General features: G+C 53.7%; 1 protein-coding gene across 4 annotated transcripts in view; it reads left to right on the top strand.

The window, feature by feature from the left end:
* The first annotated feature begins 308 nt into the window (after positions 1 to 308).
* The window catches only part of CFAP74 (cilia and flagella associated protein 74), a 67,611-nt gene continuing 53,441 nt past the window's right edge, over positions 309 to 14,478 (top strand). For 2 of the 4 annotated variants that reach the window (XM_047873061.1, XM_047873063.1), the window contains exons 1-5: positions 309 to 398; positions 9,702 to 9,787; positions 11,615 to 11,702; positions 11,832 to 11,969; positions 13,746 to 13,844. In XM_047873061.1, coding sequence (XP_047729017.1) covers positions 9,721 to 9,787; positions 11,615 to 11,702; positions 11,832 to 11,969; positions 13,746 to 13,844 — 392 coding nt within the window. In that variant the 5' untranslated portion in view covers positions 309 to 398; positions 9,702 to 9,720. Of the gene's footprint in view, positions 399 to 588; positions 756 to 9,701; positions 9,788 to 11,614; positions 11,703 to 11,831; positions 11,970 to 13,745; positions 13,845 to 14,478 lie in introns of those variants that run through there. The other 2 variants (XM_047873062.1, XM_047873064.1) reach the window with 2 other exon arrangements.

Consider the following 14,478-nt stretch of genomic DNA (forward strand, 5'->3'; position numbering starts at 1 on the left):
CTGCACGTTGTGCCCGCTCACCCCCCGCCCCTTGCGCAAAGCAGGGGAAATGCAGATTTTACGTGAACACACCTAGTTTTCAGGGTTGACAGCCCGTCCGAACTTAGGTCGCCTTGGGCCAAACCCGGAGCGCCGACCCGGTGCCGGGTCCGGTCCTCCCAGCGGCGCCGTCCTCTCCGAGCCCCTCCGCACGCGGCCTGCATCCCGGGCGCACTGCGCTTGCGCGGGGCGCGCCGGACAGAACCATCGCGAGAACGGGGGTTGCGTGCGGCGCGCGAGCTCCCCCGCCGCTTGGGGCCGCCCGTTGCCATGGAGCCGCCCGCCGCCGACGCCGCCGACGCGGAGCTTCGGAGGAGCCGCCGTGCGAGCCGTTCCGACCCGCTCCGGTCGGCAGAGAGGTGGGTCCGTCCGCCGCGTAGCTCCTCGGACGCGGCCCAGCGCCCTCGCCGCCCAAGTCCTGCCGGGCCGGCGCCTGCTGCGGCGGGTCTCGGGGGCCCTGCGCCCGGCGGTGCGCGCCCGCCGCTCGTGGTCGCCGCGCCTCCGCTGCGGCGGTGAGGGGACCTCGGGCGGGGTGGGAGGGCGCCCTGCGGAGTCCCCAGGGCCTCCCGACTCGGTTCTGCAAAGGATAACCGGGTCTGGGAAGCGCGAGGGCCTCCGCTCCGACGTCGTCCACCAGCGGATACTCGTTTATCCGCTCGAAGTTTTGGCTTGAGCGAGGCTTCCTTGAACGTGTGCAAGGACTGGGCACTGAGCAGGTGAGGAGCAGGTGGGGACTGGGCACTTATTAGGTGAGGGACAGATGAGGAGCAGGTGCCGAGCAAGTGAGGGGGCAGGTGAGGGGCAGGCGAGGGGCAGGTGGGGCCTGGGCGCCGAGCACGTGAGCAGGCCCCAGTCTGGTCTGCAGCAGCTCAGAAGACTCCCGCACTCACTCTCTGCGGGTAAGCCGTGCGGAAATTCATGAGCACAGCGTACACACTGGTTTTAAAGTGAACATCGGTGGCGACCCCCCAAGTCCAGAAATAAAAGCGTGTTAGCACCGCACAAGTCAACCCACCCCTGTCCTGCCTGGCAGACCTCCCCCCAGGACCGTGAGCTGGTTTGTGAGTCTAACTCCCTTGCTTTTCTCTAGGTGTCCCACCTATGTGTGCATTCCTAAGCAATATGATTAAATTCCACATGTTGTTAAACTTCATATAAATGGAATGATACGGTGTATATTCTTTTTCAATTTTGAAACAACGCCAAGTTGCATAAAAGTTGCAAGTTGAGCACCAACAATCTTCCTTTTCCTGAAGCATTTGAGAAGGAGTAGCTTGCATGAAGCTTTATCACCACCACCACCGTACTTTTGAGTATTTCCTACCTGCAAGGGCCCTCTCGGGCATGACCATGGTCCACGTGACCATCAAGGTCAAGAGAGTCACATGGATGTGTCACTACTGCTGGTCCTCAGCCCAGTCAAGCACATTTTGACAGTTGATCCCGTAAAGTCACAAAAGCAAAAAGGACTCAGTCTGGGACGTCGCACAGCACTCGGTCATCATAGCGACTTAGTGTTTGTTCGGTGTCTTTCGGTCCACAGCATTCCCCAGCCTTTCTTTGGCCCCCATGACCCTGGCACCTTTGATGGCTGCAGGCGGTGACTTTGTAGAAAGCTCTTCCATTTGGGTTGTCTGATGTTTCCTCAAGATTAGATTCGCATTATGCATCCTTGGCAGGAAAGTCACAGAACTTATGCACAACTTTCTTCATCCCATTCCATCCTGTCAGGTGGCTCATGGTGGCCCATTTGTCACATTACAGATGATGTTTGCCTTGATCACTTAATCAAAGTGGTGTCTGCCAATGTCTGCGCTGGGAAGTTACCTTTTTCCCTCTGTAATGAACGCGCATTTTGTTGGGAGATACTTTGAGGCTAGTGGCCGCGTCACCCTTCCCAGGCTTGAGCTGGGCGGCTCACCGCGGGCTCGCCCTCCACCCTGCTTGGGCTCTGATGCCCTTCTCAGCGCTGCCTTCCTCCTACTCAGGCCCTGACAGCCAGCTCTGGGCCACCCCGGGTCCTGCTTTGCCTGCCCCTCCTGGGGAACCTAGTCCGGAAGCTTCCAGAGGGAAGAAGGGTGAGTGCTGTGCACCATCTGCCCATCAGTCGTGTGGAAGAGGCGCACCCGCTCTGTGACACGGCGCCGGCTCCTTCCTCGTAACCATCCAGCACTCTGTAGGCCAGATCACGCTGTCGGTGTTTTCTGCTGTTGGTGGCCATGGGGCTTTGTTCCCAGAGTTGCTGCTGCTCTCTGAGGTCGTGTTATGTCTCCTGTTGTTTAAGTCTGTGATGAATTGAATTGTGTTTCTTCAGGGGGAAAAAAAATCATAGGTTGAAGCTCTAACCCCTGGCATCTCAGAATGTGACCTCACTTGGGAATAGGGTCACTGGGGATGGAATTCAGTAAGATGAGGTCACACTGGAGGAGAGTGGGCCCCTGATCCCATATGTCAGGCGTCTTTATACAAAGGAGGTATTTAAGGGGTGCCTGGGTGGCTCAGTAGGTTGAGCGTCTGACTTGGGCTCAGGTCATGATCTTGAGGTTCATGAGTTTGAGCCCCGCGTCGGGCTCCGTGCTGCCAGATTCTGTGTCTCCCTCTATCTCCGCCCCTCCCCCGCTCATGCTCTGTTTCTCTCTCCTTCCAAAATAAATAAACATTAAAAAAAAAGAGAGAGAGGTATTTGAACGTAGATGTGCACTCAGAGCATCACACGGAGGTTGGAGTTGCCCTGCCACGGGCCAGGAACTCTCGGAACCTGGGAGGGAGGCCTGGGACAGACCCTGCTGTAGTGCTTCAGAGGGAACAAGGCCCTGCCGGCACCTTGATGTCAGACTCCTGCCCTCCGGAAGTGTGAGAGAATACACTTCTGTTGTCCTGAGACGCCCGGTGTGCCACGCTTATGCTGTGACAGCTCCGGGACACGAGCATAACGGCTGAGACTTTCCGTAGGGCACACACCTAGGAGAGGCACCGCTGAGTCAGAGGGTAGGGGGGCACAGAATGGTGCCCAGAGAGATCCATGACCTAATCCTTGGAATTTGGGAATATGTTAGATGACGCGGCAGGGGAACTGAGGTTGTTACCCAGGTGTCTGGAGATGGGGAGATTGTCCTGGATTATCCACATGTGCCCAGTGCAGACACAGGGTCCTCAGAAGTGGGACAGGGAGGCAGGAGAGAGAGAGTCAGGGGGCCCCAGGAGAAAGACCACACTGACGCTGCTGGCTTTGAAGGCGGTCCAGTGGGCCCAGGAGTGTGCGTGACCTCTGGAAACAAAAATCCTCCCTAGAGCGTCCAGAAGGGAACGCTGTCCTGCCCACACCTTGATTTTCACCCAGTGAGACTCATTTCAGAATCCGACGTCAGGATCGTAAGGCAGTAAATCTGTGAAGTCACTGGGTTTGCGGGAAGTTGTTGCAGCAGCGGCGGGAGAGCCGCACGGAGGCGCGCGCTCGTTAACTCTACCGGGTGACGCCAGACTCTCTGGAAGTGATTGTCCCCGCTCTCGCTCCCACGCTCCCGCCATGGCCGAGTGAACGTTCCCGCTGCCTCACTCACGCACCTGCCACTGTCGGGCTTGTGATGTCTTACCAAGTGTGATGACCACGTAACGATAGGAGATTGTGACTTTAACTTTCGTTTCCCTAATTACAAATGAGGTTGGACAATTGTTGTTGTTGGTGTTGTTCATTACCAAGAAATAGTGTATCGTCCAAAGCACGACTTGGCTAAGAGTTAAAGGGAAACACTCTTAATAATGCCAGGAAAACAGGCATGAAGTGGGGCACGCGGTCACACTGGACACATGGCTGCCCCACTTCCTGGCCATTTGAATGTCCTCAATGGTCAAGTGCCTGTGTGGGTCCTGCCGCTGCCCCCGGACTGCCACCTTCTTTACTGATTTGTGGGTAATCCTTGCGTGGTCTTGATGCGGAGGACCTTTAGGATAATGTGTTGAATTTAGCTTCTGGCTTGTAACTTTTTTCTCACTCTCCCGAGGGCATCATCTGAATGACAGTTTTTAATTTAAATGTACGTGACCACCTGCCAGCTTTTCCTCTCATGGCTAATGACTTTGGTGTCCTGTGTAAGAAACCCTGGAGGCGCCTGGGTGGCCCACTCGGTTGAGCGTACGACTTTGGCTCCGGTCACGATCTCACGGTTCGTGGGTTTGGGCCGGTAAATACAGCTCCAACGGCTGAAGACTCACTTTTCGCATAACTGCAAAATCATCGTCAACCCCAACAAAATTAACGTGAATTTCTTAATAAAATCTAATGCCAATTTGTGTTCACTTTCCCACATGATCTCAAAAACGTCTTTTACAGTTGCTTCCAAACAGGACCCCCACACGGCAGGAGGTGGACTTTTGTCTTCCGGACCTTTTCACTTAAAAAGGCCTCCCGATCCCCCTTTCCCCCATGACACCCACTTGTTGAGGTGTCAGGATCATCTGGTCCGTTTATTTATTATTTAGGCCTCCTTTGCCGTCACCCGGGGAGGCTCCGTCATTTCCTCCTGAGCGGTCCTGCAGCCTTTTGTTGTGTTTGTCCTTACGCAGTTCGTATTTTTTGATGGAATTGTAAATGGCATCTTTTCCAAATCTTTGATAAATGGGAATATGTTTGGTTTTTATTATTGCATTTATATCTAACGACATTACAACATCGTCTCGATAACTTTCATGAGGGAGGTCTGTATACTCATTTGGATTTCCTATGTACACGGCTATGTTATCTGAAAACATTGCCATTTCTGAATGCCTTTTTGGTCCTTTTACCCCAAAGGTTCTAGCTGGGAGGCAGGAGTGCCCGTGGAAGGAAGTAGCTCAGCGAAGCCCTTGTTTTGTTCTCCGTCTGTTTCTTTTTCTAATTTTTTATTCACCTTTTGAGGGGGGGAGGAGGGGCAGAGAGAATCCGAAGCAGGCTCCAGGCTCCAGCTCTCAGCATGGAGCCTGACGCGGGGCTCGAACCCACAAACTGTGAGATCACGACCCGAGCCGAAGTCGGACACTTAACCAACTGAGCCACCCGGGCGCCCCTGTTTTCCGTCTTAAAAGAACATTTTTAACGTCTAGGATGATGCGTGATGCCTCCTGTACGTTGTCGGCAGCGTGTAGCCTTTGTTACATGAAGGGAGACTGTTCCTAATGTAAGATTGCCACGTTTTTTTTAAAGCATAAGTGGCATGTTGAAGTTTATCAATACTTTTTCCCCACACTTGTCGAGTTGATCATATAATTCTCTTCCTTCGGTCTGTTACCGGGGTGAATTAAGCTGACTTCCGATGCTAAGTAAACGCGCCGTGGTCCTGAAGTTTTATGCCGTGTTGACACTGCGGATCCAGGCCAACGATGCCTCTCTCTGCATTTTCGTGTCTGCGCTCTGAGCGACAGGAGCTCCCCGTCTCCGGTCTCCCCTGTCGGTGTCGGGCTCTGGTGACGAAGGCTGCGTGAGCCCCAGGAGAGAAGTCCGGACCTGCCTGTCCCTCCGGGAGGGGGTGCGTGTGAACCCAGTGGTCTGCGCCCGGCGTGTTTCCCACAAGTGGATGGGGAAGCCTCTGAGCCTGGAGTGTTCTTCCTGGGAATGCATTTGACTGTTGATTGAGTTTCTTTTATGTTTGTGGGACTTTGGAAGGTTTTTTTGGTCAAACAATTCTGATTAGTAATATTTCTCTAATAATTTGTCCGTTGTCTACATTTTCAAATTTACTGGCATAAAGTTGTTCATGCCTACTTTAATGTTTTCCTGACATATTTATCAATTTTAGTCTTTTAAAAATACAAACTCTTGGTTTCCAGGAGCATCTCGATCACGTACGTTCGTTTCTGTTGCATGAATTGTTAATATTTTCAGTCTGCTTTCTTCCACTTTCTTTGGGTTCATCTCGCAGTTTTTTCTGCAGCCACTCGAGCTGGATGTTTCGTGCATTAACTTTTAGCCTTTTCCTAATGCCGTTTTTGTGTGAAGTTCAGGAGTTTGCTCTGCGTGGGGTCAGCTGCGCTATGGTTGATTGGAGCTACTGTCCTTGTAACTCAGCTCAAAGTATTTTACTGTTTCCAGCATGATTTTTTTCCCTTGACCCATGGGTTACTTAGAAGTATGTTTCTTATTTTCTAGAAATACTTCTCTCTTTGTTATTGATTTGGGCTGGTGACTTTTGGTCAGAGAACAAGCTTTTTATGATTGTTTTTATTGAGGAATAATTGGCATACGATATTAATACTGTGTTTGTTTCAGGTGCACCCCTTAGTGATTTGATATTGTACATTGCAGAGTCACCACCGTGACAAGTGTAGTCACCGTCTGCCACCACACAAAGCTGTCACAGTATAACTGACCATGTTCCTTATGCTGTACAAAGCCTTGTACGTTTTAGTCTCTTAAAATCTATTGAGACCTGCTTCGGGTCCAGGAGACGGCTTTTGTAAATATTCAGTGTGTGCCTTCAGGGAGCACTTGCAATTCTGTCGCTGGTATGCTCTCTGTATGTCTGCCACGTTCAGTTTGTTAATGATGTCCAGTGTCATTAACGACTTCTGCTATCTGCTTTTGTTATCAGTTCCTGAGAGCGGTGTGTGAAATTTTCCCACGAGAGTTTGCATTTTGACTTCTTCCTTGTTCTGTCGATCTGTGCCGTTTCCTCTGTGACTCCATTAGTGAACACACGTGGATGTAAAATTGTCGCTTCGGGACGCCGGGGTGGCTCAGTCGGTTGAACGTCTGACTTTGGCTCAGGTCAAGGTCTCACAGTTCATGGGTTTGAGCCCTGCACCGAGCTCTGTGCTGACAACTCGGAGCCTGGAACCTGCTTTGGATTCTGTGTCTCCCTCTCTCTCTCTGCCCCTCTGCCACTTGCCCTCTCTCTCTCTCTCTCTCTCTCAAAAATAAATAAACATTAAAAAAATTTCAGTGCTTCTGTAAGCTTGTGTTTTAGATGTCTCTCCAATAGTGGACAGTTAGATTTTTTGGTTGTTGCTATGGGTCTTTTAATCCAATTTAAAAGGAGACCTTTTGTTTGTTTGTTTGTTTTGTTACACCTTGGCCCTTTCACCTGTTTACAATCTTGCCTTCACTTAGATTTTGACCTGATGATTTCTTACTTTCTAGTCAAGTCTTCAAGGTTCTTAAGGCAATTAACATACAATTTTATGCGGCGTTTGTGGTTATTTTTAGTGTGATGGCTGGCACGCTGGACAGCCACATGCCTAAAATGGAAATGGAACTTCCAACTGCCTCTTACGCATGTTTTAGCAAATCTGTTTCCGATTCTACTTCATCCCCATAGACACCGAGTTCTGGGGCCTTCCACGGGCAGTGGGGCACACGTGGGTTTTTATGGCTCAAGTTTTCCCCTGGAGGTCGGTCCGTACCTCTGCCTGCAGGGCTGCTACCGCCTCACACTCCCGGCTTCTGTTTTGTTCAAGCTGTTTATTCTCCCATTTGCCGTGTCCTTGTAGATGCGTGTGTTGAAAAAACTGAATCCTTCTGCTATGGTTTTAGTGAGAATTTAAGAGGCATCAGAGGCTCCCTGTCTGGAACTGCCCTGTTTCACTGGACATTCAAAGTGCACGTGGTTCAGCGGCACCTGGTGGCTCAGTCTGTTGAGCGTGTGACTCTTGATTTCATCTCAGGTCATGATCTCGTGGTTCGTGAGATCGAGCCCCATGTCGGGATCTGCGCCAACAGCATGGAGCCTGCTTGGGATTCATTCTCTCTCTCTCTCTCCCCCCCTCTCTCTCTCTCTCTCTCTCTCAAAGTAAATAAATAAACATTAAAAAAGAAGAAGTGTCGGGGCACCTGGGTGGCTCAGTCGGTTAAGCGTCCGACTTCGGCCCAGGTCATGATCTCGCAGTCTGTGAGTTCGAGCCCCGCGTCGGGCTCTGTGCTGACGGCTCGGGGCCTGGAGCTGCTTCGGACTCTGTGTCTCCCTCTGTCTCTGCCCCTCCCCCACTCGTGCTCTGTCTCTCTCTATCAAAAATAAATAAAATGTAAAAAAAAAAAAATTTAAAAAGAAGTGTATGTGGTTTAATGGCATCTTCAATGGAACTGTATGTGTGATGATCCACCTCGTACCAGGCTGCCATCCATCCGGGAGACAATTGAGCTGCGCTGTGATGAGCACATGGAGTCCATGAGCGCGAGCAGAACAGACTCGGCCACTTTGTAAATATGTTCTAAAAGCTCTGCCATTCACAGATTGGGGGGGGGGGGTTAATAGGTTTTCTCAAGTAGGAGGAATATTGTTGGCATTTGACAAGATGCCTTGAAATTTTGCCTCTCAGAACTGTAATGCGTGATTGTTTCTTTGCAGCATTTTTTAAAAGGAATCGCTGGCCTTGACTTATTATTGATTCATCCAGGAAACATTATTAGGCTTTGAAAATATTTTTCAGTCAATGATTCCGAGGCAATTGTAAAGTGAAACATGAAAGACAAATTCATCTACAATTGTAGCATCTCCTACATAATATCAACATTCCGCACGAGTTCTGGGCAGGCAGGCCCCTAAGGTCCCTCAAAGAACTAAAGCGTGAGGGATGTTCTGAAATTCCTTAAGGGTTGCTTCGGACCTGCCCCGTAACACGCGACGTGCTATATAGCACGCACATCCCGAAGGTTCGTTTGGATGAGGTTTGATCGTCACGTGTGCAACCACCGCTAGAAATGATGCAGAACATCCCCCACCCCGCAGTGCCCTCGCGCCCCTCCCACTCCTCGCCTTTGACCCCAGATCCACGGCCGCCGGCAGGTAGTTTTGCCTGAATGGGGGTTTCCCGGTTCTCTTCCGTGTGTGGCTTCCTTCACCTCCGGCGAGGCCCCTGCGACACGCTCGTGCGCATCCGTTCGGTTCCTTCTTGTTCCCGAGCAGCGGCACGTGCTCACGACGACGGGCGCTTGGGTTGTTTTCCGGCTGGGGGCCCTCTGGGTAAACACTCGTGTGCAAGGTCGTTTGAGGGATGTGTTCTGGTTTCTCCCGGGCACGTCCTGGAGGAGGGTTTCCGGGTCCCGTGCTGGGCCAGTGTTCGTATTTTCGATTTGGGGCGTTCTCACAGGTGTGCAGCAGTGTCTCGTGATGGTCTTACTTCACGTTTCCCCGGGGACTGATGCTGCGGCGCGAGTGTCACAAGCTCGTTGGCCATTTGTGTACCTCCTCTTGCCACGTCTGTTCTAAAATTCCTGCCCCTTTTCAGTCGGAGTTTGGACTTTATGTTGTTGATGTTCAGGGGCTCTTTATATATTCTGGATATGCGACTGTTGTCAGATTTCTCTGCTGCAGATATTTTCTCCTAGTCTGTGGCTTGTCCATTTTCTTGTCTTCTTTTTTACAAAAGTTTATTTATGTATTTTGAGAGAGAGAGAGAGGGAGGGAGCGTGTGCCCGGGAGGGACAGAGAGAGAGGGAAGGAGGGAGAATCCTTAGCGGGCTCTGCACTGTCACCACAGAGCCCATCGTGGGGCTTGAGCCCACGAACCATGAGATCATAACCTGAGCCAAAACCAAGAGTTGGGTGCTAAACTGACTGAGCCACCCAGGTGCCCCTCATCCATTTTCTTAATGTCTTTTTACAAGAGAAAAGTGTTAATGCGTATGAAATCCGATATTTATGGTTTTTAACTATGATCCTATTCATCTATACCTGTTACAATTTTTTTTGTAGCTAATTTCTGCTTCCCAAGATGGAAGAAGACGCTAACCAGTTCCCTACGAAGGAGCTTTTGGACAATGTCCCGATTGTGGAAGATGGTAATAAAAGTCTTTTCACAGATAACAGGTGTTTTGGCAACAATGAAGATAAATGACGTGCTTTATAGTTTCCCTGAATTCCCTTTCTTTGGAAAGACTGTATCTTTTAGGCTTATTTTTTTTTCCTCAAAGTTTATATCATTCTGTCTTTAGTTGAAGAAAAAAAAGATAAATTATGGCCGAGATTCTCGAAAGCGACAGATTACAGTTTTCTCGTTTCCAGCGTCTCTATTGAGAAATAGGATGCCATTTTTATCCCTTTGATTGTGACCTATTTTGGTTTTCTTTCCCTGGAAGTTTATAGATTTAAAAATAATCCGATAATCCAAGATAGGCCTCGATTTGGGCTAGTGCTGGACACCAGGCAAGACAATCAAACCTGGACTAGTTTCCTTGGTTCTCCATCTAACTGCAGCGCGGCTCGTTTCTCCGTTTCTGAGCTGTGGTGAGGTGGGGTGAAGCGTGAGGTGAGGTGTGGTGAGGTAGGTGGGTGAGGAACTGTGAGGTGAGGTGAGGTGAGGTGTGGTTAGGTGTTGTGGTTAGATGAGGTGAGGTGTGGTGAGCTGAGCTGTGGTGAAGTGTTGTAAGGAGAAGTGAGGTGTGGCGAGGTGGGGTACAGTGAGGTGAGTTGTGGCGAGACGAGGTGAGATACGGTGAGGTGAAGTCAGCTGAGGTGCAGTGAGCGTCGTGAGGTGAGGTGCAGTGAGGCGCGGTGAGCTGAGGTTGGTGAGGTGAGAAGAGGTGAGGTGTGGCAAGGCAAGCTGAGGTGAGGAGCTGTGAGGTGAGGTATGGGGGGGTAGTAAATTCGTCCCCACCTTTCCGTCTTCCCAAATGTACAGGCTTTTTGTCTCCTCTCTTCCTCCTGTACTCCTTGTGATTTTCACTGACGCCTTGTTGAATTCCTTTGTAGTCATTTTCACTGAGATTTAATGAAGGGTAGAGAGAAATTGCATAAGATAATAATTCTCCAACTTTTTTGTCAGAGAACCCCTTTACATTCTTAAAAATCGTTGCAACCAGAAAGTGTTTTTCCTGTCGGTTACTATTTTTTTTTAACTTTTTAATGTTTATTTATTTTTGAGAGAGAGACAGAGCATGAGCAGGGGAGGGGCAGAGAGAGAGGGAGACAGAATCTGAAGCAGGTTCCAGGCTCTGAACTGTCAGCACCGAGCCTGACGTGGGGCTCGAACCCATGAACCGGGAGATCATGGCTTGAGCTGAAGTCGGATGCTTAACCGACTGGGCCCCCCAGGGGCCCCTCTGCCCCGTTTATTTTGATGCTCAATTTGTTCTAAATTTGGCCAGTAGGCCCCTTCCCACTTCTGTGTTCTCTTAAAATTCTTTACGCACGACTGAGCCGCCCAGACACCCCTACGTCAGTTACATTCTTTAATATCGAGTGTATTAAAAATTAAAGCTGAAAAACTTCTTATATGTACTCAGTGAAAACAGCAAAACTGAACCTGTTGTATGTAACGAGAAGAGTGTGGCTCGTCAGAAGACAGCTGGATTCCCGCCCGGGCGTGTTAGTCTGTTGTGACACGAGCCGTCACGTGGACCTTGGGAAACTGCATTCTACACTCGTGAAACGAGAGTGAGAGGACAAACGGTGTTCCAGTACTGCTAGGAAAATAGTTTTGACTGCAGACGCTCCCAGAGAGTTCTAGGCGCTCCCACCAGGGTTCCCCGGGCCGCGCTTTGACAACCATTGCTCTAAGGCCACCAGCATCGTCGCCTGCAGATGCGAGCTTGTCTAGGTTCGTCCCAGTGCTTCAGACTTGAACGTCTGCGTCTACTTTGTGTTTTTTCTCTTGCCTGGATTTCTAGAAAGAGATGAACTAGAGGCTCCAGAGTTCCAGGTTGAATTTCTTCCTCCGGCAGCTGAGAAGGGTGCCGACTCGGGAGGCCGCCGCCGGTAACTACTCCGGGCGGGCCCCTTGCTCCCCGCACCCCAGCCTGGGCGCCCCCGGCGGCGGCGGCGGAAAGGTGGAGCCGGGCGGGGGCGAGCAGCGCGCGAGGGCCGCCGCTGTCCTTCCGCATTAAGCCCGGGGAACGCCGATGCTGACCCAGGTGGGAAGAAAACAGCCGCCCCAGCCAGGTTCCAGGCCTGCGGCCTGCGGGGGACCTTGGGCCGCCTGGAGACGCTGCGGGAGGAGAAAGAGCTGCTCGTGCGGAAAACCAGGTGGGCTCGGCGAGGCGACGGCGGCGGGGAGGGAGCTGCGGCGAGGGGGGGGGGGGGGGGGCGGGGCGAGCGGGGGGCGGGGCGGCCGTCGTGCTCCGGAGGCTTCGGCTCTGCCCGGGCCTCCGACCCTGGCGACCTCGGGGCCGGCCTCGATGGACGGATCTCCCCCTGCCCTCCTGGCCGTCACGTGAGGCGTGCAGAGGGTGTCCCCGTTGGTCGTGCGGGGCCCGGGCCTCGCTGGTGGCCTGCGTGGGGCTGGGCCCCGGGTCGGCGCGTCCTGCCCCGGGGTCCGCTCCGGCTTGACCCGCGCTAACACTGGTAGCGCGTGTTCCCCAAACGTCCGCGAAGAGAAGGCCATACGGGAAAGTGGAAAACACATGGTCCCCGCTGTGACCCACGTGCCCCTGCCCACCTTCGCCTGTGGGTTCTTTCCCTGTGGGTGCGTGTGCCTGTGATTTCTGTCTGCTGAGTTGTGTGACCGCCGCCTGCAGGCATCACTCCTGCCTACTTGTCCCCGGAGCGAGTAAAAACCTCCTTCCACCGGACCTCCGCCCGGTTCCTCCCCTGAGGAAGTGAGCATCTCCCGGCCGCGCAACCACGGCGGTTCCCTGCGTGTCCTCCAGGCTGGCTTAGAGCCCGCGCTCTGGGTTTGGTTCTGCTGTTCTCATCACAGGAGCTAGAGTTTTGAATCGGATTCGATCCAGGCCCACACGTCGGTCGCTTGTCCTGTCGGGTCTGGGAGTTCTAGAACGCTGACGAGGTGCTGCAGCTGTGTGCCGGGTGTGCGGCCCTCCCAGGCCTCTCCCCGGTGCCCTTACACGCCTGGCCACGTTCACGTGTGCCGGTTCCCGTGAACTCTCATTTGGGCTGAGGTCACACGGTGGCCCCTCTGAAGGGCTTTCAGGAAACAAGACCCTGATCAGGCAGCTTGATTGTGTGAGAGAAATCCCTGGAAAGATGATGTCACCTCAGCTCCTAACCTGGGCAAGGGGGACAGATGACCGGGGCCCCTGGCCTGGATGAGGGGGGACAGATGGCCGGGGCCCCTGGCCTGGATGAGGGGGGACAGATGGCCGGGGCCCCTGGCCTGGATGAGGGGGGACTGATGACCGGGGCCCCTGGCCTGGGCGAGGGGGGACAGATGAGCGGGGCCTCTGGCCTTGGTGAGGGGAAAGATGACCGGGGCCCCTGGCCTGGGTGAGGAGGGACAGATGACCGGGGCCCCCTGGCCTGGGTGAGGGGGGAGAGATGATTGGGGCCCCTGGCCTGGACGAGGGGGGACATATAGCCGCGGCCCCTGGCCTGGGTCACGGGGGACATATAACCGCAGCCCCTGGCCTGGGTGAGGGGGGACCGATGACCGCAACCCCTGCCCTGGACAAGGGGGGACATATAACCGCAGCCCCTGGCCTGGGCGACGGGGGACATATAACCGCGGCCCCTGGCCTGGGTGAGGGGGGACAGATGACCGGGGCCCCTGGCCTGGACGAGGGGGGACATATAGCCACAGCCCCTGGCCTGGGTGAGGGGGGGGCCGATGACTGCGACCCCTGCCCTGGACGAGGGGGGACATATAACCGCGGCCCCTGGCCTGGGTGAGGGGGGACCGATGACCGCGACCCCTATCCTGGACGAGGGGGGACATATAACCGCGGCCCCTGGCCTGGGTTAGGGGAGCTGAAGGAAGATGGGTTTCTGCCCGAGGCTCCCGAGGGAGAGCGTGAGGAGAGGCTCAATCCCAGAGAACTGCTTATGCGGATTCTGACTTCCCTGCAGAGGAGAGCTGCGTGCTTGCCGCCAGAGGATAGAGCTCATCGCCAAGCAGCAGGCGAGCGTGGCGGCCGAGGTGGCTGCAGGGAGAGAGGCCAACAACACGTAGGTCGTGCGCCCCGGGCGCCGAGCGGGGCGGGTGGCGGGGGCCCCCAGTGCCGCAGCAGAAGGCGTCCGGTCACCCGACTCGTCATCTGTACTAACACCTGCTGCCCTCGGGTGCACGAGGAAGCAGACTGGCCGCCCTCCAGGGTGGGGAACAGACGCACCCCGATACGGAAAGAGACAGGTGGTCACAAGGACAAGAGAGCTGGTGGCCGTGAGGTCAGGAGAGGTGGTCCCTTTGAGGCAGGTGGCCAGGGAGGCTTCCTGAGGAGTTGCCTCCAGGCTGGAACCTGAGTAAGAAAAACAACTTGCCTGCAGGGACTAGGAAGGAACATTCTGGGGGTGAGGATGTGCAAAGCCGTAGAAGTGCCCAAAAAGAGAGGCCACTCTGTGGGGACGGGGCAGGGACACCAATGAGCTTAGGGGAAGAAACATCAGGACTGGCTTTGTCTCGATCGGCCAGCCAGGTAGTGCCACTACCCAGATGAGGGGACAGGACAGGCAGGGGGTCAGAGGCCTGCGCGGCTACCTCACGTGGACACATCTGCTTGGAGCTCCCCGCGCCCGGGGCTGGTGTCCACAGGTGAGCCAGGTGGCGTCCATGCACTTCAGGCCCTATTGGTCTCACAGCAGC

The sequence above is a fragment of the Prionailurus viverrinus genome, chromosome C1 (assembly GCF_022837055.1).
Source record: "Prionailurus viverrinus isolate Anna chromosome C1, UM_Priviv_1.0, whole genome shotgun sequence".
In the NCBI taxonomy this organism is placed as follows: domain Eukaryota; kingdom Metazoa; phylum Chordata; class Mammalia; order Carnivora; family Felidae; genus Prionailurus; species Prionailurus viverrinus.